This window comes from Halichondria panicea, chromosome 15 (genome assembly GCF_963675165.1).
Source record: "Halichondria panicea chromosome 15, odHalPani1.1, whole genome shotgun sequence".
In the NCBI taxonomy this organism is placed as follows: domain Eukaryota; kingdom Metazoa; phylum Porifera; class Demospongiae; order Suberitida; family Halichondriidae; genus Halichondria; species Halichondria panicea.
In genome coordinates this window covers 4680738-4707987 of record NC_087391.1, presented here as the reverse complement: position 1 = coordinate 4707987, position 27250 = coordinate 4680738, and the positions used below count along the sequence as shown (strand labels likewise).

Sequence of the window (27250 nt, the reverse complement as noted above, 5' to 3'; positions counted from 1 at the left end):
TTAGGTACGTACATGTTTCAGTATGTGTATAGGCCGTGTGGGTGGCTGTCTAGCGTAGCATTGCAGGCAGGAACCCAAGACACAGTCCTAAATAGGCTGGGAATTTTTGGGAGAAATAGATCAAAGTCACAAGTTAAAATCGTCTCTCTTAATAGTTATATGTTAATTGTGGAATTTCATTTTTATTGTTCAGTCATGTCACGATATCCTGAGGGCTTTACTCTTTATCATAATTATGTAATATAATATCTAGAGCAGGTATTCACCACTTGAATCTGTGGGTGTGTATGCATGCGTAGGTCTTGGGAAGTTCCTTCAATGAGATCATAGGACACCTACAACCAGACAGGATACAACCTAACTTGCTGAAGAGTTAGTTGGAGACACTTGTCTTTGTTTTTTTTACTTATCCCTTTTTTGTCTTGGCTTCTATATTTGCTTACAATCGTGTTATAGTGTCTTGAGAGATTCGAATTCCCTCATATTTGGTAGGTGTTTGCGTCGAATGTATTAAGAGGATGTGAGGCGTTGGTTCAGTTAATTAGATATGGTAATTTAGAGCAATCGTAAACAATCAGTAGCTGGATATGCCTTCCTTTAAGCAATTTATTTCCAAACTTTCATACAAAAATCGATAAATTATAGCACAAGTGGTGGAGCTGTGGTTCAAGACTATATTTTGACTATCCATGCAATAATCTCCACTGCCAAACATGTTGCAATAATATGTTCACATCTGATTCCCAACTATCATGGCTTCGGATACCTCCACCTAGGGACTAATAAAGTTAGCTTATATGGTATAGTTGGGACACACAGTTAAGTTGCAATAGCAACAGGCTTCATCAGCACAATAGATTGTCACTCATACCTATTGTGTACTAATTTTAAGTCCCCAAACATGATATAATTTTGAATGCATAGTAATGGGAACATTTCTGTTTGCTTACAGAATCCTGTCAAGCTGATGGGGCGACCTTCAGGCTCTAAGGTACAATCTCCCCCGGGGCAAGCAGCTAGTGATGTCACTAGTCATGAGCCAGAACGACTTTCACCTACTCCCGTAGACCAAACTGATTATGTCAAAACAAATGGCGCCCAAAATCACACTAATTGGGCTCATTCCCAAAACAATCAAGATGTGAGGTCTAAGCCAACTAAAAATAATACTTTCTTCACAAATCGGCCCAACAACATTACCCCACTTGGTAGTCATTACAGAGCCCGCCCACCTTCATCTCCCGGGAGGACAGCGCAGGAGTGGAGAGACACACCCCCACAATACTCAGACCTTGTGACCCGAGTCAACAGGATGGAAGAGTTGCAACACTCTCGGCTACTGACAATGGACAAGGTACATGTATGCACTGTACGCGTCATATGAATACTGTATTGTTCCGAGGTTTAAGTATTTGCAGAAGTTTCAGGTGTACAACTGTTCATACATGTACATGTATTACTCCCTTAGGGACTACCAAGAATGGCAGTGTCTGTGTGTGGTATATCTGTGCGTGCTTACATAGGTACCTGGTCATTAATTTGTGACCTTGTTTTGTACTATAATGAGATTCCAATGTTACCCATGGCATGTGTGTGTATGTGGGTGTGTGGTGCACTGGGTTATTGTGAAAGCATGGCCGAGTGTCTGGCACTCAGCTAATTACATATGCAAAGGGTCATTACAGTGTGTGTGTGTGTGTGTGTGTGTGTGTGCATAACTCAGAGTCAACGATCAGGGTCTAAGTGTAAACGTTTGTAATTGAGCAATGACCCTTGACTAGAGTCCACCTTCCCACACCAACAACCACTGTGTTTTCAACCATTGTCTCCCGTTGTTCCAGACTAAGTTTTGTTTTGGAGTCCATGGTGAGATTTCGAAAACTATTATTTGTTGAGTATGAACTTATCTTATTACTGAACCTCCCACCTCCGTGTGATTATGCCGACCTTTGTAACCAAATATGACCATGTGTTTATTTGTGGTAATCTGAGCTTTTGGTAAATTAAAGAAGTCTAATTGCTCACTAAAAAGCACATGCAAGTACATGATTGCCTTGCAACATGCACGTAGGAGCTGGCATGTTTAAAGTGTACGTGAATGTTTCGTAAGTTCTCTAAGACTACCATATTTGAGGATTTTAATCTGCTCTAACTCTAGTAACAGGTGCAAAGAGTTTGGTTTTGTTTGTTTGTTGAAACGTCTGAGTGCCAATTAGCCTGCATTCATTCTTGAATTCCTAGAATGGTAAATAAGAATTTTAGCAATCTTTAAAATGGTGTTCGTCAAGTGCTCTTATGGCATGGGTCCAAATTTGACATTCAAGAAGCAACAATGTTTAAATCACCAGTAAACGCTTTTGGATCCCAGCATTGTGTTAATGAATCACTTAATCGAGTGAACAATTATGAGCACTTATTGTTTTGGCACGACTTTTCCCAATACAGTTAGATGCCTCATAGTCACATGCTACTTACATGACCGTACCCAATTCTCACATCCTTGTCTATGATGCGGAAAATGAAGAATGACTATTGTTTGCAGCAAAACCTTAATCGGGTTTTTCTTTACACATTACCTTAATTATTCTGATTAGGGATATTAAAAAAGCCGGTTGGTTTTTGTCAGTGTCTGCCATCTGTGTGTTAATTTTATTCTGATTAGAGGTTTGGGATAGAAAAATTAAAAAAGACGGCTGGTTTTTCCGGTGTCTGCCATCTGTGTGTTCCATGCAAGGAGCATGTCTATCTCTCGTTTGATCTTGTAATTTGTGGTTGGTATCAGATCAGCCCGAAAACTAGGTTCCTGTTTTCCCATGCTCACAAAAGATTGTGTAGGCCACAAATTGTCAAAACACATGGTGGTTGATCAGTGCGCGTCTAGTCTGGCTAATTTAGTTTTTAAGAGGGAAGACACCTATTGTAAACTTTGGTGCTTTGCCAGGAAATGTACGTAGGTGGATAACGTCTAAGGTTGTCTAAGGTTGTCGCCTCAGGGTGCCCTTCAGTTTGTTTGAAGTGGCCTGTTCTTTCATTTAATTAGCCGATTGTTATCCTGAGGAAGCACTCTATTTGGTTTTGTTTGTAGGAATTTGTGCAGTTTTAATGATTCTTATCTCTTTTGTCACGTACATTGTACATGTTTCATTAAGTACATTGCTATGGAATGAGGTGTTCCAATAATTAAATAAGCCATTTTCTTCCTCTGCAATGCTTTGTATATCAGTCTCTTTGTAGCTGGCTTCACTTATCGGGCGCTATTTGGTGGTTGTGTTGGTGTGACTCGGTGGTTGAAACACGAAACACTTGGGATTGTGACATATCATCCGAGCTGTGTCGGCTGCATTTGTATGTATTAGCAGGTTGCCCCACTATTATTATTATTATAATAATCTATCTAAGGCTTGTTTTCAGCAAACAAACAGATGTACCAAGACAGAGTAGAGTTTCATATTGAGTGCGTATCTTCATCCCCCCACGATTATAATTAAGTTACTATAAGTGTATCTATAAGTGTATCTATAATTGAGTAAAAGTGAAAGTGATGTGTTCCCTACACGATGCTTATAGTGTGTCGTGTCTTTCCTCCAGTGCCCTGCCCATACACTTACTGCACTTGAACCCAATGTTGTGGTTTCATTGGTACCTGAAAGTCGGTCAAGCTATACTTACTACAAGACACTTGTGTACTAGTTGTACACGTTTGTGTTGTGGAGTAGGATGGTAGTTTTGTTTCAGTATGTTGTTGTTGTTTTTGTTTTTGTTTCAGAAACCAGTACTTCACGTGTGTAAATGTATTCTCAAGTACACCCTACAATTTACTATAGTTTTCTTACGTCTCAGTAGAAAGCTTTTCATTTAGATAGCTTTGAACCTTTCTGGTTGTTTTGGTAAGTACGCTGAGTACAATTTGATTGAAATGACTTGACAAACAGTCTGCTAAACTTGTCTGTGTTTACAGTGAGGCTAACAACGAGTGTTTAAAAATTCACAGTTAGTATGTTTGCAAAGCAATCAACTATGACACAATGAACCAATTACACTTTGTCCTTATCAATTATAAGCTAGGCCAGAAAGCTGCCTCCAGTTTATACCCTCTCCTCCTGTGGCTTTAATGTTTTGAGTGCACCATGAACCTGTCACCCCTACCACTGTCACCCCTACCACTATCACCCCCTCCCCCACGGTGGTGGTTTATGGGAGGCTTTCTAACACTTTCATGTTATCTAAACCATACTTAAGTAGAGCATCTAGTCCCCCAGCCGTAGACATGGCTGAGTCTGATGTAACTTAGAGGGTGTGTACCTACGATCTAAAACTTCATGATTATTATGATGCAATAGACTCCTGCTGCTATTAACAGAACATAATATTTATTGTATAACCTGCAACGACAACTGTGTTTGCTTCGTCATTTAATTAAAATTAATTCTTGTGGTATTTGTGGACTTAAATTTGTCTGCGTTTGTATTGAAAATGTTACCTTGTTTGTATGCACTCTGCGTTGTGACCCGATAATGCATATTTTGGCACTATGTTTGTTTATTTAACTCTTAGTGGAAGATGAGATTGACTTGAAAGGTTGCATGTGTCAATAGCCAGTTGTTTCTCACTTAAGGAGGCAAGTGTTACCATAAGATCCCTGCTGTTGGAGCATGAGTACTGTAAGCTTAGCCTCGCATTTGTTTGTGCTCAAAACATTCGCAACTGTTCATGTGAGCTGACAAGATATTGATATGACGTCTTTATACGGCACTGCATTATGTTCAGGCTGATTCGGTTACAATGAGACTGCTCTCACACGTGGTGTCTAATTATGAGAGGTCCTTATTTTTTGCAGTCTTTTTTATTAGTATGTTTATTCATAGTTTGTTTGCAACAGTTTTCCTCCTTTCGTTAACCTCGTTAGACCCAGGGGCCCCCGTGAATCAACATTGTGGCAGTGTACCTACCTACATGGCATTACGCCACAGCCAGTATGAATATTGGCCAGAGTTCATGGAAATGTGTGTGTGTCGTAAATGTTTGCAGGTAACTAAGCATTATGTTATATTAGGTATCCTTCACAAACTACATGTACGTAGTAGCTGTTTGCTGATTTTGCAATATTAAACAATATTCATGGTCCTTTTTTAAAACAAGTACACAAGTTGTGTAATTGTTGTTTTGGGCACAGTTCCTATAGCAACAGGTGCAATTGTGAGCTTGTGAAAGCCTGAGATCACAGCAACCACACACCAGTGCCAAAACCACAGAGCGGAGGCGTTTCTTTTCTCTCCTCACTCCCCCTGTGTGACTTATGAGCACAATCACATTTACAGTTTAGATACTTGGCTGCTTGGAGTATTGAATGACCCTACTGAGTGTTGTTGAAATAAGATCCCACCATAATCCATTGATCCATTCCATGCTAATGCCCCCCAAGGGTTTGGTCTATTGGCCAAGTTTTTACTCTAGACTATTTCCTTACAATTGTATGATAATGGTCCATTGATATCAGCTCACACACCTATCCCACCACAGTGAGCCACTCCTCATTGTTCTGCACATTATTTCTCACTGTTAATCTGCTTATTTAATTGAGGTTTTGTCTGTGCAGGTAGTTATGGATACAGACAAGCCGTTGTTCAAAGATAACCATGCCAACAGAAATCCGGTGTTCAAAGATAACCATGCCAACAGAAATCCGTGCCCTGGGAAAAGAGTGTTCTCACTTGTGAAGAATGAATATTGTCAGACTAGTCCACTTGGAGGGCTTCCGTTAACAAAACTATCAGCCCCTTTAGCTCACATTAGTACTCCTAGCATAGGCATTGATGTCGACACAGAGGGGGCTACAGAGGTACGTATGTACACGTATGATGAGTGGCGCTCGTGCATGACCACTTCTGATGTCATTGTTTTGATACCTGGTTGTAATTTTATTAGCATAGTCATTTTGGGTGTATGTATAGACTGGGTTCTCAATGAGATCACAGCCGTAAATATCATTAGAGCTTCCCTAGAGAATTGAATTACAAGTACAGAGTGTATATCTGTGCCTGTAACGAGGTTGCAGGTGTTTATTCTGCTCCTACTGTTGATGCATGTTCAGCCTTGTAATTGTTTACCTGAAGATTTCCGCCTATTGTTTAAAAATGTCTCTTATTCATTTCCATGACCATTGATTACACATAAATAGTTTACTCTATTAAATACAGTCAGAATTAGTGTAGCTTAATGCATCTTCTGTGTGTGTGAAATATTTGATTGACTGTCAACATCTGAGTACCTTGTGTATTATTAAAATGGACATATAAATTTTACAGGAAAGTGGTGCATCTTTTACCGGAATGAGTGTAAGGTACAACGTATAATTAGTGTATGAGCTGTTTGAGTGGGTGGGTGGGTGTGACGTCACACACATTGTGGAATGTACCACTCTAATTGAGCTGAAACCACAGCTTCTAAAAAAGGAAGTAAAAAAATTAATATGCAAACAAGCATAGTATAAATAGAGGCGTAGTACTGCAGCAATTTTAATTCTAGTGCAAGAAAAGTGTAATTTTTAGCAATGACAACTGTCATGATGGCTACAACGAACCATGCTGCTCCGGCTGCGACACACAAATGCTTCTTATGTGAAGTTCCTCGAGGGCCTTGGGCTATGCTCTACGATTTTTCCGAGCCCGTTTGCAGAGCCTGCTGCAACTACGAAGGTGTAGACAAAATCAGTGAGGTTATTGAGAAAGCAAAACAACTGAGAAAAACTTTTGATGTTCCACCACAGAGAAGTATAAATCTGCAGCAACATTCACCTCCTGCAATGCCTCAGAACCATTTAAACAGTCCCCATGAACAGCAAGTGCTTGGATTCATGCCGGCAGTGACCGTTGGTGGAGTTACAAGACCTGTAGTAGCTCACAACCACCTAAGACACCATCCTTCTTCTCCTGCATACATGATTAGCTCCAGAGATGGAATGGGAAAAGTGCATGTTGTCTCTCCTGTACCTACTAGCAAGAGTATCCCTGGATTTGCTGCAATACCGACAATGGCCCAGCAGAATTTTGCAGCACAGATGCAGAGAGTGAATGGAGCAGTTGCTCCCACTTCAGTATATTCTCTTCACAACAACAAAGTTCATTTTCCAACTGATGTTATTCCTACTCCTGACAGTACTACTCAGAGATTTGCTCAAATTCAAGACACTCTAAACACTCTTTCGAAATCTCCTCCATTTCGTGTTCGATTCAGCAAAGATCATTCTCTTATCGGTCGAGTTATTGCATTCGATGCTGTCTGCCGAGGTTCCGATTATGAGCTTAAAGTTTTCATCGAGTATCCCGTTGGAAGTGGTACCGTTTTTCAGAGTGCATCTGGTGCGGGAAGACAGATGTACGGCGAGTTTCGAGAGCGACTTGGCATCGGCGGTGGATTTCGAGGAGCTTCTTCGAACGGCTACAAAGATCTCGAATTTGAGCGATTGAACGGTGAAGATGACTGGAAAGTTCTCGGTGAGCTTCTAACCGAAGAAGTTCGTTTTTTCAGAGGCTCCATGAAGAAAGATCTCTTACCTACTCCCTTCCTCGACCCTAAGTTCCCTGAACTTCCTCCTGCTACATTGAATGCAACGAGAGGGTTCCTCAAAAACAACCTTCTAAACCGCAAGAGAAAATCGTCAAGTGAAGACCGAGATGGAAGTGATTCAAGAAAAGAACGAAAGATTGAAGCTGTAAATGGCTCGCCTGAAAACCGTGGCAGTCGCTCTCCCAGTTCTCCCTCTAAATCCCCTCACCAGTTAAATGGTCACAGTCACAGTCACAGTCCTAGTCCTCTGGGCAGCCCCACCGATCGCAAGAGTCCGCACAGTCCCTCATCTCAAGGCCGAGGTTCTGTAAGCCCAGCTGCAATGCCGACCACAAACGGTGACGTACATATGCACTGCCTACTCTGTCACCGAACCCTGGAAGACACAAGATTCGTACAATGCCCCTCAAAGCACTCTCACAAATTTTGTTTCAACTGCTCTGCAGAAAGCATAAAAACTCAATCCTCGAACTCATCCGATGTGTACTGCCCTAGTGGCATGAAATGTCTTGTAGCTGGCAGCTCAACTCCATGGGCTTTCATGGAACAAGAGATCAAAACTATCTTAGTTGCTAATGCATAATTTTTGAGTTACTGTGTTGTACAATCACTGTGTTTTTTTGTCTTGAGTATTTTTTTCATAACATACCTCAGTCACAGGGAGCAAATCTGTGTATACATGCACCTAGCAACTTTAAAATCACTGTCAATATATATTTAAAGCAAGTACCAAGTGCTCTTTTTACCATTTGTGTTGTTGATTTCAGACCATTCATGCTAAGAAAAAAATTTTCTTATAAAGTCTAAAAGTTGGATGCCATGCATGATTGATTCAGGAAGGTAGAAATTGCTTTCTGAGAAAATTGATAAGATCTAAAAACACTATATGTATGTATAAAATAGTAGCTATGGTGCTATCAAAATGTTAAGTATCTATGGTTTCATTTCTTTAGAATTTCTTTCTACTTGGCTATCTGTACCAGAACCATCCCACAAGCTGTATCCAGTATGCATGCAAAAAACACTAACAAGACCACTTGCATTAGCTATCATGTAGAAGTAATGCTTGTTCAAACAAACAGTTAGTCATACCCTAATCGATAGGTGCTTTTTTCTCTTCTCCATTGCGCACATGTTAAACTGAATATTCAACACTGCAGCTGTATTAAGAGCATTCGTATACTTCGAATGTGGGCCAAACTAAAAGTTAGCGTTTGTTCTTAAACTAATAGCCATGTTGATAATCACTGAACGTTGGTGGTAGATGTTTGCCTATAATTATGTATCCAATTGAATGTGTGTACACATATTATTTTGTTAATTTTGCTCGTATACATATGATCGTTTGTTGCCAATAGTAAACTGAGATCCTAACTTTTTGTTTCTATGTTCTCCCTCACAGGAACTCGAAAGAGAACACACGCCTCCCATCTTCGTCTACCCACCTCTCTCATATGGTATGTTACTGCTTAAACACCACCACACATCCACATTGTTGTGTGATTTCAATTTGTTTAGGTGACCACATTCCCTTGTCTACCAGCTCTCTCTCTGACCAATGCCTGTTTTTCACTGTTTTTCTCATGTACAATTAGCTACTGATATCTCCATTCACACACCCTTTCAATTGTGACCACTGGCTCCAAGGCTTGTCTGGAACCAAGATTTTAGTTAGTGATAAACCTACATTTGTACATGTGTTAACCTTTCCCTTCCAAATGCTCTGAACTCTGAAATAATTATGGTAGTCAGTGAGGTGCAAGCTTCCTTACTTATGCTTTCCCTTCTTTTAATTGTGTATAGGCTTCCTTTTTCCCATAATACTAGTCTGGTAACCAAGCAGAGCAGTGAATGACTCAATATGTAATTATTCAGAATTTTGGCTCCAGTGGGTCCGGAGTTTTTAGGGTAAAATAGAAGCTTGATGTGAGTATGCACATTCTTTGAATATTGCACTTTAATGTTTCGTTATCATGCCATTTCACCAAAGGTCAAAGCGTTGGCTCTAATTTATTAGTATCAGTATTTTGGGAGCAGTTATTGAAAGTTGCTGCTGTATACGTAGAGGAATTCAAGGCAATAGTTTTCATATTATTGGTATTCACTGAATTGACATTGAGACTTATTGGGAGAGACAGTGATCACCTATTTGAACGAGCAAATATGTTATAGTTTTGTAAACAAAAATATTCCCCATGTTTTTTTTTAGAAAATTGATTATAGGCCTTGTTGTTGTTTTTCTTCGGCTATGTGTTGAGCACTACTTAGTGTACATAACACTTTACTTCTGTGCTGTATCAGGCTGCCTCCGTGCTTAAAAATCAACTGACATAAGGTAAAATTTTTGATATCTATTTCCTTTTTACGATGCCACCTATAACCTGGCTCTTCTCTTTGATTTCAGCTTCAGAACTATTGTTTGCAATAGCTTATTCTATTCAATGTTGTGTGAGAAACAATTGTGAGTAGTGAAAACAGAGGAATCGTTTGTGGTCACATTCTTCATAGTGTATACTTTAGCAACCCTCGAAATACATTCGTACAAATAGTACTAACCTATGTAAATATGTGTGTTTCCTTACAAATTTGTCTCAAGCTGCTCTTGTAGCAGTATTGAATGCGTCCGTAAGTGGGGGTTTACTATGGCTTTTATAGTGACACCATAATTGTCATAGTTAGCCATTTTGCTGTGTTTTTCACGCATACGTGTTACACACTTATATGAACTGTAAATACACGTGTACAAGATTACAGCTACGAATGTTTGCTGCCCCTAATTACATCAGAAAATGTCGTGACTTCCATTAGACAAGTGTTTCAATGAATATGGAGTGGCACTTTTTTTTTATTACTATATTTAGTAACGTGTATGTTTCATGTGACCCACATGGGACATCAAGAAGCCTTGTTTGCCTCTGAGATCATCAGTGGGCTGGTCATGCACCAGAATTAATCATTTTATGAATTCACATACTCTCCCACAAGCAATGCATTGTTTCATCATAATGTGCTTTGTACATTCTGTGGGTAAAATGTAGACCATGTGCTGTGCATGTACTGTCAGCATGCCCCTGAGTGTTAGGAGACACCTGCACTATAACTTGACTCAGCTGTTTGTACACCCCATTGATGTATTATTCATATGTACACAAAAAGTGCTTACTGTAAAAATGACTTTTCCTAAATCAGACAAACAATACAATTACCAGTGTTGAGTAAATCGTATTCTTAGTACTCCATTCTACTTTGTAAATTTGTATGTGTATTCATGTGCTGTTACTTTCACTATTCAGCCAGTGACTAGACCTCTCCTCCACGACCCCCCACAGTCGGTCAGACTAGAGGAAGATGGTGTTTGGAGTGTGGCCAAGGTTCTGAGTGACGTGCAGCAAGCCAGAGCTGATATAGACCTCCAGTGTGCACTCACAGAGGCCCAGGAACAGTACACTGATTTGGGGGAGCTCCTGCAATCAATGGAATATTCTGAGGAGTGAGTGTTTGTGATTTTTGCTCTAACCCTGCCTAAATCCTCGAGTGTGTTTTGAGCTTAGCACCATTCTCCCTCCACCCAGCCCCTAGCACGAGTATCTGAGTATCTGAGTTTGTGTATACATACGTATCTCATGATAGCGATGATTGGCTTGTGTTTTCTCTGTGGGGGCAGCAACTTGATTTGTGGGAGTCCAGACCATATGTTTGGAGAGAGCCTACTAATTTACTTAGCTCATTGTTTGCTAACATTTTTCTCACATAGATCTATGCATCATTTGCCAAGTATGGGTGTTTTCTGAGAAGATGTCTAGTGTTAATTAAATTAGTTGCTATCTGGTGGCTAAAGTGGTCTCAGTTTTTTTAGCTCAAGGGTCAAATTTCTTGAGTGTGCCCATTCTAGCTACCAGTGTCCATAACTTTGTAATTGCTTAATGAGTTCACAGTTTGCTATCTCATTCCCCAAATAATGTGCCAAAAATACTAGCTAATTAGTTGTTCTTTTCAACCTACTGTATCCCCAATAGTCAAATAGTGTGTGTAAATGACTTTTTGGTATTCAGAAACAAGTGTGGGCTTGCCTATCAGTGCCCACAAATCTTCAGAAATGTGTCCCCAACTCTATATACTTGTATGTACACATGCATGGCACGTAGGCACATGCCATATCATCTGCTTAATTTGTATTCATAATTAGATTAATTTTGTTTGGGTATGTGTACAATGTGTCTCCTTCTATACTTGTCTATGGGAGCTATTAAATCATTAGGGCAGTTCTTGTACACTGCCCACATTCTTGTTCATGTCCTAGTTTAGGCAATAATTATGTCCGGCTGAGTGAGTGAATTTGTTGAGTTACCCAATTTTGCTAGTAGAGCCGTAAAGATGGCTTCATGATACAATAGAACTACATCTGCTTCCAGCTGTATATAGTGACGGATCCTTACAGCATCAGCATCAATGGAAGCCATATAAGAATTTTCTCGATGGAATTACAGACTATTGAATGCCGTTTACGTCACATAATTAATATATGGATCATTGCATACTCAATATCATGCATCCTTTGAACTCTCGGTTTGTCACCCTGACCTCATTCTGTTATCTGTTGACCCCAGGTTCCGTGATGTCAGCTACAAGGTGGCTCAGTTGCTCGAGAGTGCGCGGACCAATCAGGAAACAGCTGTCACTTCACGAGACTTACATGTAGAGGTGAATTTTCCACCCTCCAAGAACATATGTTGTGTGTTTTGTGTACATAGTATAGTTATGGTGGGTGAAACATATGCATAGGTGGGTTAGGAATATATATTGCAGTAATTAAGACACCACTCTTTAGGTGGGTATATGGCTAGTAACTGAAATTGGATATGGGGATTTATTTTCTTTTTCATGGTAGTATATCCTGTAGTGGTGTTTGGGGGTGCCATGCATACAATTTGCATGCACAGCTGTGTTTGTATGGGTGTGTACGTGCATGTTTGATCATGAAAAAAAATCAGTGCACTCAGCAGCAAAGCCACATCATATGCTCTGCAATAATGCATTCATTGAGTGTGCTGACTAGGCACTAGGGGATCTTCACTGTGTGTATCTATCCCATGAGCAATTAACACTCTGACTCTCATAATCATTGTGATGTGGCATCCAAAAGGAGGTCTAATTTTTGAGAAACTATCCACTTGTCACATGCTTAGTGGACTGTCCAGGTTAATCATATTTATAGCTTGTTAATGATATTCATAGTAGGGTTCCATCCGCTGGAGGGGCGAAATGCACTTAACTTGCTGTATGATGCAAGGTCTAGAAATATTTACTCTTTTTGCATTGATTAGCGTGTTCTTTTAATGTTGCTCTTAGATGTTGTTCTTACAAGTTGTTACCTGAAGGAAGTGAATGCTATGCTAATTTTAGTAAAATTGAGGGAATAAGTGGATGAAAGATAGTCTAATCTGCACCTAACATTGCTTAAAATAGCAGGCATCCATTATTAGGTGGATAAGAGACAAAGTGATAATTGATTCTCTTTGAGGCAATCTAATAGTCTTTCCACAGCCATTAACACCTTCACACCACCATATGTCATAGTCCTAAAACTTGATAGTTGTCAACATTGCAAAACAATGTATATTTATATGAATTATGAAGTACTAGTAGCTATGGTCAACTGAAAATCCCTTTCCAAAATAAAATAATTATTGATTGAACCTTTTGAATACGTAGATTCTAATCGATCTAAGCTCCGAATCTTCCATGTTTCACTTAGTACACTTAGTGTACATGTCGTGTGTGTACTGCTATCGTGTGTGTGTAATGTAGTTATCGCTGCTGTTCCCATGTGTCCCGATATGATTTGAACTGTTTGCATAGATGTGACCAACCTGAAACCAAGTCACTCTCAATTCCAAGAAATTTCATAGTTTGTGATCTAAAATCACATTGTTATCGTTTGCCCACATGCGCTTTATTGACTCTGCCAATATTAAAGCAGCCCTGTTATGTACAAGAGGCAGTTTATTTTCTCTTGAGTTCTGAAAGTCAACAGTTTATCATCCCATGAATGTTGTTTGGAGGAACTGCATTTCAATTGATTTTCCAGGAATTCTGTCCTGGTAGAAGGAAAATGAAACAGTGTACCAGGCACGTTTAAGCACACTGTCACCACATATGAAAACAAGCTTGTTGTCATCAGTAATCATGATTGCTTGCAGCTAGTTTTACATACAAACGTACGTACATATGATTGTCATTGGCTTTGTTTTAACGTTTCCTAGTAGCGTATTCATAATGTTCTTATAGACCCTGACCTTGTGCACATGACTGTGGAGGAATTTCACGCTGTATTCATTACCTATACTCCCCATCCTGTGCACTGTAGGGCCACAGAGCCCACCCAAAGTGTGCATGCTTTTCCTCCAAAATAGAGATTGTCAGGAAATCTCTAATACATCAAACAGTTTCATCCGCTTAAAATAGGCCCCTTTTTCTTTAGTTGTCAGGCACTTCAAAGGGGTATTGTATACATAAATTACCTGTGCATTCCAACTATGCGATTGCACCCTGTGTCACTCTCTGCCAATTAATTTGTACAGATGCCTAAGGCAATGTCTGTGACTGGAGGGAAGCCTGATGCTATGGGAAGACAAAGGAAGGAGGCTATTAAGACTGGAAGAGCTCACAAGGTTTCAAACCAGGAAACGAGACAAAAACCAATCGCTACTGGAAAGGTCAGTGCTCTTAAAATGCCCCCAACTCGGAATATAGCTTATGGAGAAATGTTTCCTTCTGGTGTATTAATTGTCTTGTAAACCCCATAGCATGTTGTTTGTACGATATTACCTTGCAAACATGTTTAGGAATGTAATCATTTTTAGTTCCTTCTAGTGGACTTTGTACTAAAGCTCTATATGTCTAAATGACTGCTGGTCATGTGGTTGTTTGTACACTGCGTATTATGCATACTGGTCATATTTATTTGTGTATGATCTGTGTGTATTTGTGGGGGGGAAGTTTCTCTTGCCATTTAGCATGGGAAACAGACAGTTTATCCCAGAGGTGGTCTATCAGTCATGAATGGTTTTAGAGAGTATCAGTGGCTGTCTGACAGGAACTAACAATTCTTTGAAGTCATTGACCTATAAAATCCCCAAACCAACTAAAATGAATTTTCTAGAGGAATCTAGGATGTCAGGGGTGTGGGAATTAGACCCAATAAGAGGGTGAGTTGTGGTACTGTGTCCGGCGGGCGAGTGTAATTGGTCCAACTATGCCTCTGGTTGTCTTATCCAGCCCTGGGGTGGTTTTTTTGAAACCAAATTCTACATTCTTGCATTCTTGGCATATTCCTCTTTTTAATCTATTAATGGGCCATAGAAATCAGTTGCTGTAATCATGTGGTGTAGAGCATGATTGTGGTGTAGCTAGCTACATGTACATGTACATACGTGAGCTACCGCGAGTACCGGTTTGTAATTTCAACTGACGTCTGCCCCATTGTTAATACTTGCTATACACTGTGTACCATGCACTCTGTGTGAACAGTGTTTTGATAGCAAGCTTCAGTTTCAGCAATTATGTGGGAATTCTGTGTCTTGTTTTAGCTTTCAAAGCCTTAATTGTATTGGGAAATACATGTATTTTGTGTAGTTTTTGTCTTTCACCATAATTTAAAAAGTGTGTGTATAAGCCGTTAACTTAGGGGGTTCCCCTTGTTTCTGACGGAATTTGGCGAACAGTGATGAATTCCCGGGAACTTGATAAATAAGCAGGAAGTTGACGAGTCAGACTTTCTGGAGCATACATGTAGGTGGTATTATTCCTTGCTCCTCTTTCCTCTTTCCTCTTTTTAATCATTACCGTGAGAAGTAGGTGTCTATAATTTCTCACATTCTATTTTCTTCCTTCATTTAAGTTGTTATTCCTCGTTTTGCTGACTGTAATGTTATTGAATAATTTGTCCTTTTGTGGCTAATCGATAGCTATTCCTATTCATCACTGTAAATGATCTTAATTACATGCACATGTAGAAGATCGTATTTTCTTTCTGTAAGCCAAAAAAGATGATTTTCATACATGTATCTGTCCGCTTCCTTGTTCACTTCTCTGTATTCTGTTTGTACTGAGGTTGACTTCTGAAACTCAAACAATGCCCAGAGTTGTAAGGTGGTTTCCCAGTTGGTGGGTTTCTGACCAAGGTTCAGTTACTGATGTGGGTTAGTCTTGTGTGTGACTCATTATGATGCAACTGGACACCAATTTGCCTCAGGATATGATTTAAATTCCTGTGTGTCTTGGAGGTATTAGGGAAATATTTACAAAAATGGGAGCCAGCTGTAGCTAATATCTGACCCTTGGGAAGCCTTTTCATTAAGTCTTTGTGAAAAAATAGGTTTTTGAGGTCAGACAGGAAGGTAGGTCACTCTCTCTAGATAACACTGTAATAATTTTCCTGTTGAGTGGGTGTAAAATTAATTTTAAGAGGTTTTTAATCTGATTTGTGTCCCACAGACTAATGATTGCTTTTAGCTCTTAAAACATGTTTTTTGTCTTCAAAGGGATTGTTTTTTAGCTACTTATAAAGTTTGTTTTACCCCTTGCAAGACAAGACAAGGGTGTGTTAGTTTTGTGCTCCAAACCCACTAGGTTTAAGTGCATGCTTTTCGCTATGTAAATATTGCACTCAATAATCCACACATAATTTACATTATGCACACACGACAGATGACGTCTATCAAACCTCGTGTTAGTGCAAGAGTGACCACTCCTAAACTACGCCCATCACAAATAAAGAAAACTTCGTACCACTATCCTCTGAAAAAAGTCTCATTCACAGCTAGCACAGCTCCACACACTGACACCCCCACCACTGCTCCACACCCTAATGCCCCCACAACTAGCACAGCTTCACACCCTCACGCCCCCACAACTAGCGCAACTCCACACTCTCACAGTGTACCCACTCAGCTAAACCAATGGCCGGTAGTGATTCCCATTGGGCCACCCTGTGTGATCCCATCTCCAATCTACACTCTTCACGACCCCCTGCATAGAAGCAGACCCCCCACACAGTGTGACAAATTCACCAGCACACACGCCCCTCCCCATGGTGCAGACACAAAGAAGTCAGTGGCCACCACTGCAGACGCTTGCTTGCAGACCAGCCTCAGTCACGACACAGAGGAGACTGGCAGCAGTGCTTTGGATGAGCTACTAATGAAGGAGCAAGGTGTTGTCGATGTTAGCAAGATGGACAACACTGTGGAGGATATTAGTAATGAGAGTAGCGGTGGCCTTGAGGAGAGCAGGGAAGAGAATCTCCAGGTGGGTGTGGCTATAATTATGTCATGTTTAAAGCTTTAAAAAATGATTATTTTAGCTTTTGTGTTTGTAATTAGTTCAATTAATTGTAAACACATTCTGTGTTTGTTAGTGCCGTGTTTGTTTTGCTGTGAACGTGTAGACAGTGTCACTGCCCGATTTCTGTATTTGGAGACTTTAACCCTGAACCAATGACGCATACTACCAATTAAATATCTGGTTACTGTTTGTGGTCATTGTTATAATTGATTTTTCCTCAAACAGTCATTCCAAAGCGTACACAAATTTTGTTTGCATTGTTAAAATATTCATTTTAACCCTCTGTTGTATATGTGTATATGCACCTAGGAGTTGGGACATTAGTGAAGTTTCAATTCGATTTGTTTCCCAATATATACACTGTGACACTGTGTTGCTGAGATCATTGTATGCAGAGGCACTAGGCTATACTACCAAAACAACTTTTTTGTTAGTCACATGCTTCTTACATAACAGTTGTTAATTAGCTGATTGAATCGCATGTTTAGAACTTCCTTCTATAAGTGCATTTGCATTTACATATTTGAATATAAATGTAATACATAGCGTTGGGAACAAAACAATCCTCCGTGGAACTGAACTGTATCTTAGTGTCTATTACCATTTCCCAGTTTGGATATAATACGGTATAAATAGGCATATTGTGAGAGGTAATTAATTCAATATCTATTTTTGACCTTTTGAGAATGTGTTGTAGTAAGTACGAATGTTGTGTCAGAGGTAATTCAATATCTATTTTTTGACCTTTTGGCCACCATGTGGGTAACATTTAAAAGTGAGTAGAAGCATATACAAAGTGAAGAGATGCTGTTTTAATTCTGTTGTATAGTTCACTGAACTTTTGTTTGTTATCGAGCCCATAGAAATTCTTACCTTTTTTGATATGGGTTTAGTTTACCAATATCCAATTGAAATTCTGAGCAACAGTTAACCACAATGACACACTGTTAATTGGATTACAATGCAGTGAATTCCTATAGTTTTGGCCAGTTCAGACGTGTTTTGACCCTAAGGGGATTTTGGCATGCCTTTGAAGGACCTAAATTCCTGCGTTGCCCTTAAAATACTATTTTTTTATTAGGTTGAAACTGTACAAAATGACGAGGACAATGGTGTGTTGTGTGGCTTGCATATTGGTAGCTTGTGACAGTGCCTGTTTCCTGATTGGTCGCCTTAAGGGGTGTCAGGTGGTCCCTCCGAGGGAAACTGCCTTGAATCTAATACGGTATTGGCATGTTACTATTAGTTTCTATTTGGCCTTAAAAGTTCTTTCTATATTTACAATAGTACTGTATAATGTGTATAGCTCTATGTTTGGTATTGTACAAGAATGCGGAATTGTTTGTTTGTGTAGAATTGTCTCATTAGGATTCGTTATTGTTTCTGTACCTTCGGTAGTGATCCTACACATGTATATGGAGACAGTACACTGTGAGGAACAGTCTGTGCTTACATGTACACACAGTCTCCTGTTTGTTACGAGACGTCTCTCTTTTATTCCTACCACTTTGTTCCATTCCTGACCACCCCTCACACACTTCCATCCAGGAAACACTTTTCCCTCTCGGACATAGAAACAGCTGCTGGGCTTCTGGCTAGACAATACCAGTAGTATTGTACCCTTGTGGGAGACAGTGCAGTAGTATTGTGCCCTTGTGGGACCGGTTTTTTTACAGTGAAAGTGTGACGGATTACTCTATTCCTGACATTTACACACTGAGGAAACACCCTCCTACACATGCAGTAAAAAATATACACAGGAAGAGACTGTTTATTTTGGGGAAATTCTTCGTATTCTAAGAAATAAAAATAATAATAGTTCATGGTTCAGGTTATTGAGCAGTCAATGATGAAGTGCATTCCTTCACCCTGTCAGGTGACCCACGAGGCTCAGTACCTTATACATATGCTGTATATATAACCTCCCGAATCATCATCATCATCACATGCATATTGAACTGTTTTAGTGACTGGCATGCAGCACTTAAATAAGCTTGATAATGCATTGAAACAAATTTAAACACAGAGGAGGTTATATAGGCTCACTGCCTTATGCTGCAGCTGGTTTCACTGCACAAAAGCACTCTTAGTGCCCAAGTGGAGTGGTAGTATACTGTGGGGGTTATGCAAACCAGCCTTTGTTCTAAGCATTTTCAATAGACTAGTAGTCTCTGGCTGTTTCCTTTTTGGTGTGAGATAAGTAGTGGCGATATTGTTTCTATGCTGTGAACCTGGGGAAGCACCCAATTTACCTTAATTAAGTAGCCTGGGTAATTACTGTGACCAGTCTCCTCTGAGAAAGTGCCTATGTGTCTGGTGTGGTTGTTGTTAGGCCATAGACAATAGGCATATGGTAGACCAATAACAGTGTTGTGAGGAAGGGAGCCAGTCAGCTGTGTGAAAGTGATCTAGCTATCCTAGTTATGATGAGGTGGTTTTTACATTGTATGCTCCATATGCTCATTTTATTGTCACTAATTGGGCAGCTATTGAAAATTTACCCTGATATGTTCAATTGATGCACCAGAGAGGAAATCCATTATCACACACACGTATATTAGGTCTCCCTAATTTTTGCATGAGTAAACAATTACCATTTGTTCAGAGCCAATCTGTTGAAGTTGATGTTTAAATTTCCTCATCTGTACTTGTTTCACTATGTACTCTTTCGTTGATTTCCTTTACTAACTTTTCCTCTTTGTGGTAATTAGATTATCAATATTTATTGCAGGCTGTGGACCCTAGTGAACTAAGCAGTACCGGAAGTGTAGAGTCAGCTCTCACCATCCTGGGCCAACACCCGCCCACTCCACCCCCCTCACAGCCACCCCCTCCACGACCCTCACATCACACACAGTGTGTGAGAGAGTGTGCTTCAGAGGAGCTAAACGAGCAGCTGCAGGAACGGCTTGAATCGAGAGCTGTTGAATGGTATGTATAGTCAATCACATGATACATATCTCATTGTTATTGTAGCTATAATCTCTGTGAAATTTAAGTACCTTAATTTTTTGTTTATTATGAGTGTCTATCAAGTGTAATTGGTGTACTTACTGATCTTTTTGTTTCGTTTGTTTATAGTTTACGTATACTGATCCTTCTCTATTACTCTGTTTTCCTCCAGGCTACGACAGGAGCTAACAATGAGAATGCTCTCTCAAATGAAACCTCTCGGAGACAGTGGGTCTAACACTCCTAGCATTTCCAACTCTTGCTCTACTTGCTCCATTGATTCCCTAAACAAACTCACCGGTCAGTAAGTAGCAGTTACCATACTCCAATCACAGTAGTGTACATACCTAATTTGTCCATATACGTTCAGAAGTAATTGGTCAATTTTCACGCCATTGATAAATACGTGCGTATACGTGCGTACTTGTAACTTGAAACAATAATATTATATAGGGAAGTGCTTGCTCTACGGTGCCAGTGTGACTGGCTACCTTTGCAAGACCTATAGTTGCATATTAGCATTTGAAAGTGAAACACTATCAGAGTAAGGTGTTAGCCATGAGTTGGTTGTAGAGAGTGCTCCTTGATGAACAAATAATGGATGATTTTTGATCAATATAATATTTGTGGGCATACAGATGTTGAAAGTTTTCCTAGTGTATTAAATACTCAGTTGTACTCACATTACTAGAATATTCAGGTTCAAAATTTTACTATATCCTCCTCACTTTCAGAAGATTATCAGTCTTAGAAGTACGCATATGTAGACACACTTATGTCGATCCATCTAAAATAAGCAGATACAATGATTATCTACTTAAAACCATTCACCTAAAATAAGCAGTATTATTTATTTGTGGTGGTTTTGTTATTCGATAACCAACATACTTCACTAGTGTGCTGTAGTTTAAGTGTGTAGATTTCAATGCATAACAACAATGTTTTTGTGATTACACACACACCCCGGTACTGTTACAGTAAATTGTGTCATACTTTAATAAGCTGCGTACATAGGTCATGTGTATCTCCCTATAATAATACATGTACGTAGATGCTGCAAAGCTGGCTCCCTCTTATACCGGACCAGAGGACAATACAGTGGTGTTCTCAGCTGTGAAGGAGGCTATCAGGTTAGAGCTTCTCTCTTTCGCTCGGGAGATGACTGGTGCTATGGAAACTATACCAGCCACGGAGCAAAGGTACGTATATGCATCATCTCAATAATATTGCAATTACCATAATTGGCCCAGAGACAAAGTGAATTTTAACGAAATTAACTAACAACATCCTCCCACACAGAGCTGCTGAAGACACTGATGACCAGTACAGTTACACTCCACCAGAGTCCTTCACCAGCTCCCTCTCTGATCGGGACTCTCTCTCTACCCCTCACCCCACTCCCCCACTCTCAATCTCCCCTACACCTGACGACACCCTCACTTGTGAAGGGGTGGGGCTTATCAGCACACCACCCCTCACACCTCCACACAATGAGAGTAGACCACACTCACCAACTATTGCTCTACAGACACCTCAGGTAATCCAATGATCCTTTACCAGTTTACTAATCTGTCCTCAACTGAGGCATTCTACTGTAATGATGCTTTACCAGTTGATTGCCTGTCCTGGGATGCTTTTCTATTGCAACGATCTTTACCAACTTCACAGTTGTTTTTTTAAATTGAAAGAGTTTACATATTATTATTATGTGGTGTGGAGGGTGTGCTAATGCTATTTATACTAACGGCTACCATGTCACATAAATTTTTATCTCACAGTTATTAGGTTTTTTATTCAAGGCCAGTATACAATCCCCATCGAAATCGAAGCATTAAATCGAGGAAATAATTACCCATATAATTATCACTACGATACTACATATAACTGGCTTACCTTTAATCTTCTTGATAAACTGAGCGTACTAAGTGAGTTTGTTTACTGTGTGCAGGTGAGTGCTGATGAGGAGAGCAGTGTGTCTGAGAGTGTTCACAAAACAATAAGTGTTTTCAGCGATCGAACTGTTACTACCCCACAAGCCACACCCATTCCTCCTCCCATTAGTGTAGGGTCGCCCCCTCGCTCGCTTACAGAACCCGTCACTCCACTCACACAACAGCACACTAAAGAGTGAGTATTGATCATCGATAATTATACAAAAATTACTCGTTTACTTTCCTAAGATTAAATACTTCTGAGGACACCTCCACTACCTCCAATGATATCAGCTCCACTCCGTCACATGATCACACTCTGACATCCTCTACTAGCTCCACAGACAGGGCAATCTCAATGGGAGAATGCATTCAGACAAAGTCAGTCTAACAGTAGCATCATGTGTACATGTACTTGTAAGCACAGATAGTCTCTGTACTGCTGGTTATTTCTAACAGATAGTCTGTATACGGATGTCGCTTACATATACGTGTACAATCGTAGATCTTATTCGTAACTGTACAGATATATACATATTCCTCTTCTCCCAGGTTCCACCTACCTCATGCCAACTCCTCACTCAGTGAAGGGGAGGTCCCCCTCTCCCCCGGTGACATCAGATGGGGTGCTCTGTTCTCCAAGGTGGACCCGACAGTTGAGGCCTTCCTGGAATTAAAGCATTCAGGGGATTCGTTCAGTGGCTCTGAGGATACCTGCCATTCTCAGTCACAGGTTTGTAAGCTTTCAGGACAGCTACTGTACTTACAGTATGTAGTAGACACAACACTGCATGCATGTAGGACCCAACGTCTAGTTTAAAACAATAAGTTAACGTATCCATTGTTTGTTATAGGAGTTCAGTGTTGGTGAAGTGGGCAGAACAAAAGTGATATGTGTGGGCCCATTTGAGAAGTTTCTGACCAATATCAATACCTCCACACCTGACGACTCCTCCAGCTGCACTAGAGAAGGCTCATCAGTCGAGAACACACTCTCTGAGTTAACCTCTATTAACCTGGACCCTCTGGCCCCGGATATTACCCCTATCCTGACCCAAGTACGAAGGCATAAACCTGCTGGAAAGAACAAAGGATCTCCTGGGGAAGTATTGAGCTTAAGAACCAAAGATAAGAGAGAGAATTCAAGTATTAGTTTTCCTCATTCTGAGGGTGAAGTTCCTAAAAGACTTAAAGCTCGAAAAAATCGACCACATGTGATTGAGACAAGTCAGTTCGATGTTAGCGTGGACAATACCAATGAGATAAGGAATGGGATTGATGTCATCAGCTTATCCCGACTGAGTTCATCTAAACTCCAAGACAAAGAGGAGTCTAGGCTAGATGATGACACACTGCAGAGCATCTCACAAATCTCTGTCAAGAGCTCTCCTGTGGAAGCAGGCATGCCAAAACTACTACTAGTCCAGCCAACCTACGCTCATAAAGAAGAACAGGCGACAGGGAATGAAATGCCTTCTGTAACTTACTCTGATCGACAGCCATCACCAAAAACACTTACTTTTAGCTCATCTGAAGACCTTCATATGCAGAACATTAACCTCTCAGAACTGGAACTAACAGACACTGTATCAAAACAAGACAATAAGGAAGCTGTTGAAGCACCCACACCACCCCTACCCTCACCACATAGGACCACTATCAATGTGACTGTTCCCGTAGCTTCAGAGGAACTCACTGATTTTAGGAGTAGCGATAGCTACTCTAGCGACTTTGACTTTACGTCCTCTGTATCTATACCTGGCATTGACTAAAAAAAGGAGTATTGAGTATTAATGTTCATTAGTAGGCAGCTTATGGGATTGTCATTGTTGTAGGGCTCTGGTTATAGGGTTTGTGTTAGCATGATTATGGAAATGATCGTCTACTTTAAATTTGAATTGTTGTCACCCACGTGGCATACTAAACCATGATGGCAAGTTCAAGCTCGCTCCTCCAAAGCCTACATTACTTACAGCGTAGCTACAGTGAGAGTCTACAGTCCTCCCATCATCACAGAGCCCGTGGCTTTCTTGGGGAACGCTTCCTCAATCTCTCCTCGCAGTGGAGAGTGTATAAATCTGATGCTCCCTTCAAGAGACGAGTCACTTGTATCGAGTGGCACCCGACACACACTAATGCTGTTGCATTCAGCTCTAAAGCAGGCGACATTCTACTATGGAAATACGATGAATTAGGTAACGATTTTACCTCCGACCCCAACACGTTGATCAAGGGTATAGGCTATGGACATGGATCAGTGTCTTCAATGAAATTCCACCCCAAAAATCCAAACTGTATATATACTACCTCTATTGATGGAACATTTCGTTTGCAAGATTTCACTGGAAAACACTCAAATGTATTTTTAGACACACAAAATTACCATTTCTGGTGGGTCTCATTTGACTATTGCCTCGACTACAATCTTCTATTTGTCGGGGGCAACACAGGAAAAGGTGCTTTGCTCAGTACTGATGGAAAAGTTATCAAAGAGTTTAAAAAGCTGCACAAGAGCAAGATCAAACATGCTCAATTTTGCCACGCTCAAAGTAGTATCTTAACCACTTCCTCAGTGGATCGGACAGTGCAAATATGGGACGTTCGAATGCTGAGAGAAGATCAGCTAGGTACTTCAGTGAAACCACTATCTACTCTAAAACACAATGCTCCTGTAAGCTCCTCTCATTTTGACCCATTCTCCGGCACCAGATTACTCACTACATCACAAAACGGGGAACTGCGTGTGTACGACTCATTCAACATGTGGACAGAGCCTACTGTAACTATCGAGCATGCTCACAAACATTTTCAGCATCTAACCGATATCACAGCCACCTGGCATCCTCTCTATGACAACGTATGTGTTATCGGGAGATATCCACGCACAAGTGCCGATAAACAAATCCGAGGGGTGGATCTAATCAGTCTGGACTCTGGAAAGAAGGCAGGGCACATCTACAGTCCACATGTAACTGGCATTATGAGTGTGAACAAGTTTAACCGAACTGGTGAAGTGCTGGCGTCTGGTGAAGGCTGTCGTATCTTGGTATGGAAACTACCATCTGGCTTGGAATTTAAGAGGCAGGTCAACGGATCAGACTCTACCTCTGTGCCTGGTCTATCTGGAGAGGCAAGTACCGGAGCTAGAAGAAAAAGAAAGCGGGAGCCAAGTAAGGACAACACGGCCGTGAAGAAACTGAAGCAGAAGATGGCTTGTGAAGCAGTGACTGTTACAACCATAAGGAAACGGAAGAAATAACTGCATAGTATAATTATGTACTTTGTCTTTGTATTCAACTCTGTACGTATTCATCATCCTGTTCACATCACATCATTATTCCTTCCACATAATTATATAATTATGTAGACTCTATGTGAATATGTAATTCCAGGAGTACTCCTGTTAATTCTATATACCAAGAGTGCATGCATAAGAAGAGATAATTATGCACTCTTGATTCTATATACCTTGTTATGACTATATAGAATGTGAGCCCTACCCACATGCACAGTATACACACACGTTCAAGATGAACATCATAAAGTTTTCAACTATCAATGTGACTGTTCTGTGACTGTTCCCGATCCCGTAGCTTCAGAGGAACTCACTGATTTTAGGAGTAGCAATAGCTACTCTCTTTTTTTTTTTTTTTCATGGGGGGAGGAAGCCCCTTATTAAATAATTATACACATGTGAAGCAATAAAAATAAATAAAATGAGAGGAATGGAATTATGATTTTAACAGTTTAGTTTATGTCTATCTCGGCTGTGACCAGCGACTCTTTGACTTTACGTCCTCTGTATCTATACCTGGCATTGACTAAAAAAAAGGAGTATTGAGTATTTCATAAATTAATGTTCATTAGTAGCTAGGCAGCTTATGGGATTGTCATTGTTCTAGGGTTTGTGTTTAGCATGATTATGGAAATGATCGTCTACTTTAAATTTGAATTGTTGTCACCCACGTGGCCTACTAAACCATGATGGCAAGCTCAAGCTCGCTCCTCCAAAGCATACATTACTTACGGCGTAGCTACAGTGAGAGTCTACAGTCCTCCCATCATCACAGAGCCCGTGGCTTTCTTGGGGAACGCTTCCTCAATCTCTCCTCGCAGTGGAGAGTGTATAAATCTGATGCTCCTTTCAAGAGACGAGTCACTTGTATAGAGTGGCACCCGACACACACTAATGCTGTTGCATTCAGCTCTAAAGCAGGCGACATTCTACTATGGAAATATGATGAATTGGGTAACGATTTTACCTCCGACCCCAACACGTTGATCAAGGGTATAGGTTATGGACATGGATCAGTGTCTTCAATGAAATTCCACCCCAAAAATCCAAACTGTATATATACTACCTCTATTGATGGAACATTTCGTTTGCAAGATTTCACTGGAAAACACTCAAATATATTTTTAGACACACAAAGTTGCCATTTCTGGTGGGTTTCATTCGACTATTGCCTCGACTACAATCTTCTATTTGTCGGGGGCAACACAGGAAAAGGTGCTTTGCTCAGTACTGATGGAAAAGTGATCAAAGAGTTCAAAAAGCTGCACAAGAGCAAGATCAAACATGCTCAATTTTGCCACGCTCAAAGTAATATCCTAACCACTTCCTCGGTAGATCGCACAGTGCAAATATGGGACGTTCGAATGCTAAGAGAAGATCAGCTAGGTACTTCAGTGAAACCACTATCTACTCTAAAACACAACGCTCCTGTAAGCTCCTCTCATTTTGACCCGCTCTCTGGCACCAGATTACTCACTACATCACAAAATGGGGAGCTGCGTGTGTACGACTCATTCAACATGTGGACAGAGCCTACTGTAACTATCGAGCATGTTCACAAACATTTTCAACATCTAACCGATATCACAGCCACCTGGCATCCTCTCTATGACAACATATGTGTTGTCGGGAGATATCCACGCACAAGTGCCGATACACAAATCCGAGGGGTGGATCTAATCAGTCTGGACTCTGGAAAGAAGGCGGGGCACATCTACAGTCCACATGTAACTGGCATTTTGAGTGTGAACAAGTTCAACCGAACTGGTGAAGTGCTGGCGTCTGGTGAAGGCTGTCGTGTCTTGGTATGGAAACTACCATCTGGCTTGGAATTTAAGAGGCAGGTCAACGGATCAGACTCTACCTCTGTACCTGGTTTATCTGGAGAGGCTAGTGTCGGGGCCAAAAGAAAAAGAAAGCGGGAGCCAAGTAAAGACGACACAGCTGTGAAGAAACTGAAGCAGAAGAGGGCTTACGAAGCAGTTACTGTTACAACCACAAAGAAACGGAAGAAATAACTGCATAGTATATGTACTTTGTATTCAACTCTGTATTCATCATCCTGTTCACATCATTATCATCATTATTCCTTCCACATCATTATGTGTGTGAATATGTTATAGTTTAATATTGACTCCAGAAGTCTAGCTTATACCTTGTT

The 27250-nt window shown here is 40.4% G+C and overlaps 4 protein-coding genes across 7 annotated transcripts in view; all 4 read left to right on the top strand.

Annotated features, from left to right (window-relative positions):
* LOC135348466 (mucin-17-like) overlaps positions 1–25657 on the top strand; it is a 36103-nt gene extending 10446 nt beyond the window's left edge. For 2 of the 4 annotated variants that reach the window (XM_064546683.1, XM_064546680.1), the window contains 16 exons: positions 953–1354; positions 5597–5839; positions 6306–6340; positions 8969–9023; positions 10860–11056; positions 12174–12267; positions 14148–14282; positions 16276–16875; positions 19643–19842; positions 20036–20163; positions 20915–21062; positions 21163–21400; positions 21812–21990; positions 22044–22175; positions 22347–22527; positions 22649–23582. In XM_064546683.1, the coding sequence (XP_064402753.1) occupies positions 953–1354; positions 5597–5839; positions 6306–6340; positions 8969–9023; positions 10860–11056; positions 12174–12267; positions 14148–14282; positions 16276–16875; positions 19643–19842; positions 20036–20163; positions 20915–21062; positions 21163–21400; positions 21812–21990; positions 22044–22175; positions 22347–22527; positions 22649–23566 (3885 nt within the window). In that variant the 3' untranslated portion in view covers positions 23567–23582. Of the gene's footprint in view, positions 1–952; positions 1355–5596; positions 5840–6305; positions 6341–8968; positions 9024–10859; positions 11057–12173; positions 12268–14147; positions 14283–16275; positions 16876–19642; positions 19843–20035; positions 20164–20914; positions 21063–21162; positions 21401–21811; positions 21991–22043; positions 22176–22346; positions 22528–22648; positions 23583–25605 lie in introns of those variants that run through there. The other 2 variants (XM_064546681.1, XM_064546682.1) reach the window with 2 other exon arrangements.
* LOC135348472 (probable E3 ubiquitin-protein ligase IRF2BPL) lies at positions 6500–8375 on the top strand. The gene has a single exon (XM_064546694.1). The coding sequence runs from the start codon at positions 6551–6553 to the stop codon at positions 8147–8149; it is 1599 nt and encodes a 532-aa protein (XP_064402764.1). The 5' UTR covers positions 6500–6550; the 3' UTR covers positions 8150–8375.
* On the top strand, positions 23590–25173 carry LOC135348478 (DNA damage-binding protein 2-like). The gene has a single exon (XM_064546700.1). The coding sequence runs from the start codon at positions 23722–23724 to the stop codon at positions 25051–25053; it is 1332 nt and encodes a 443-aa protein (XP_064402770.1). The 5' UTR covers positions 23590–23721; the 3' UTR covers positions 25054–25173.
* A 77-nt stretch (positions 25658–25734) lies between the features above and the next one.
* On the top strand, positions 25735–27244 carry LOC135348477 (DNA damage-binding protein 2-like). The gene has a single exon (XM_064546699.1). The coding sequence runs from the start codon at positions 25776–25778 to the stop codon at positions 27105–27107; it is 1332 nt and encodes a 443-aa protein (XP_064402769.1). The 5' UTR covers positions 25735–25775; the 3' UTR covers positions 27108–27244.
* The last annotated feature ends 6 nt before the right edge of the window (positions 27245–27250 follow it).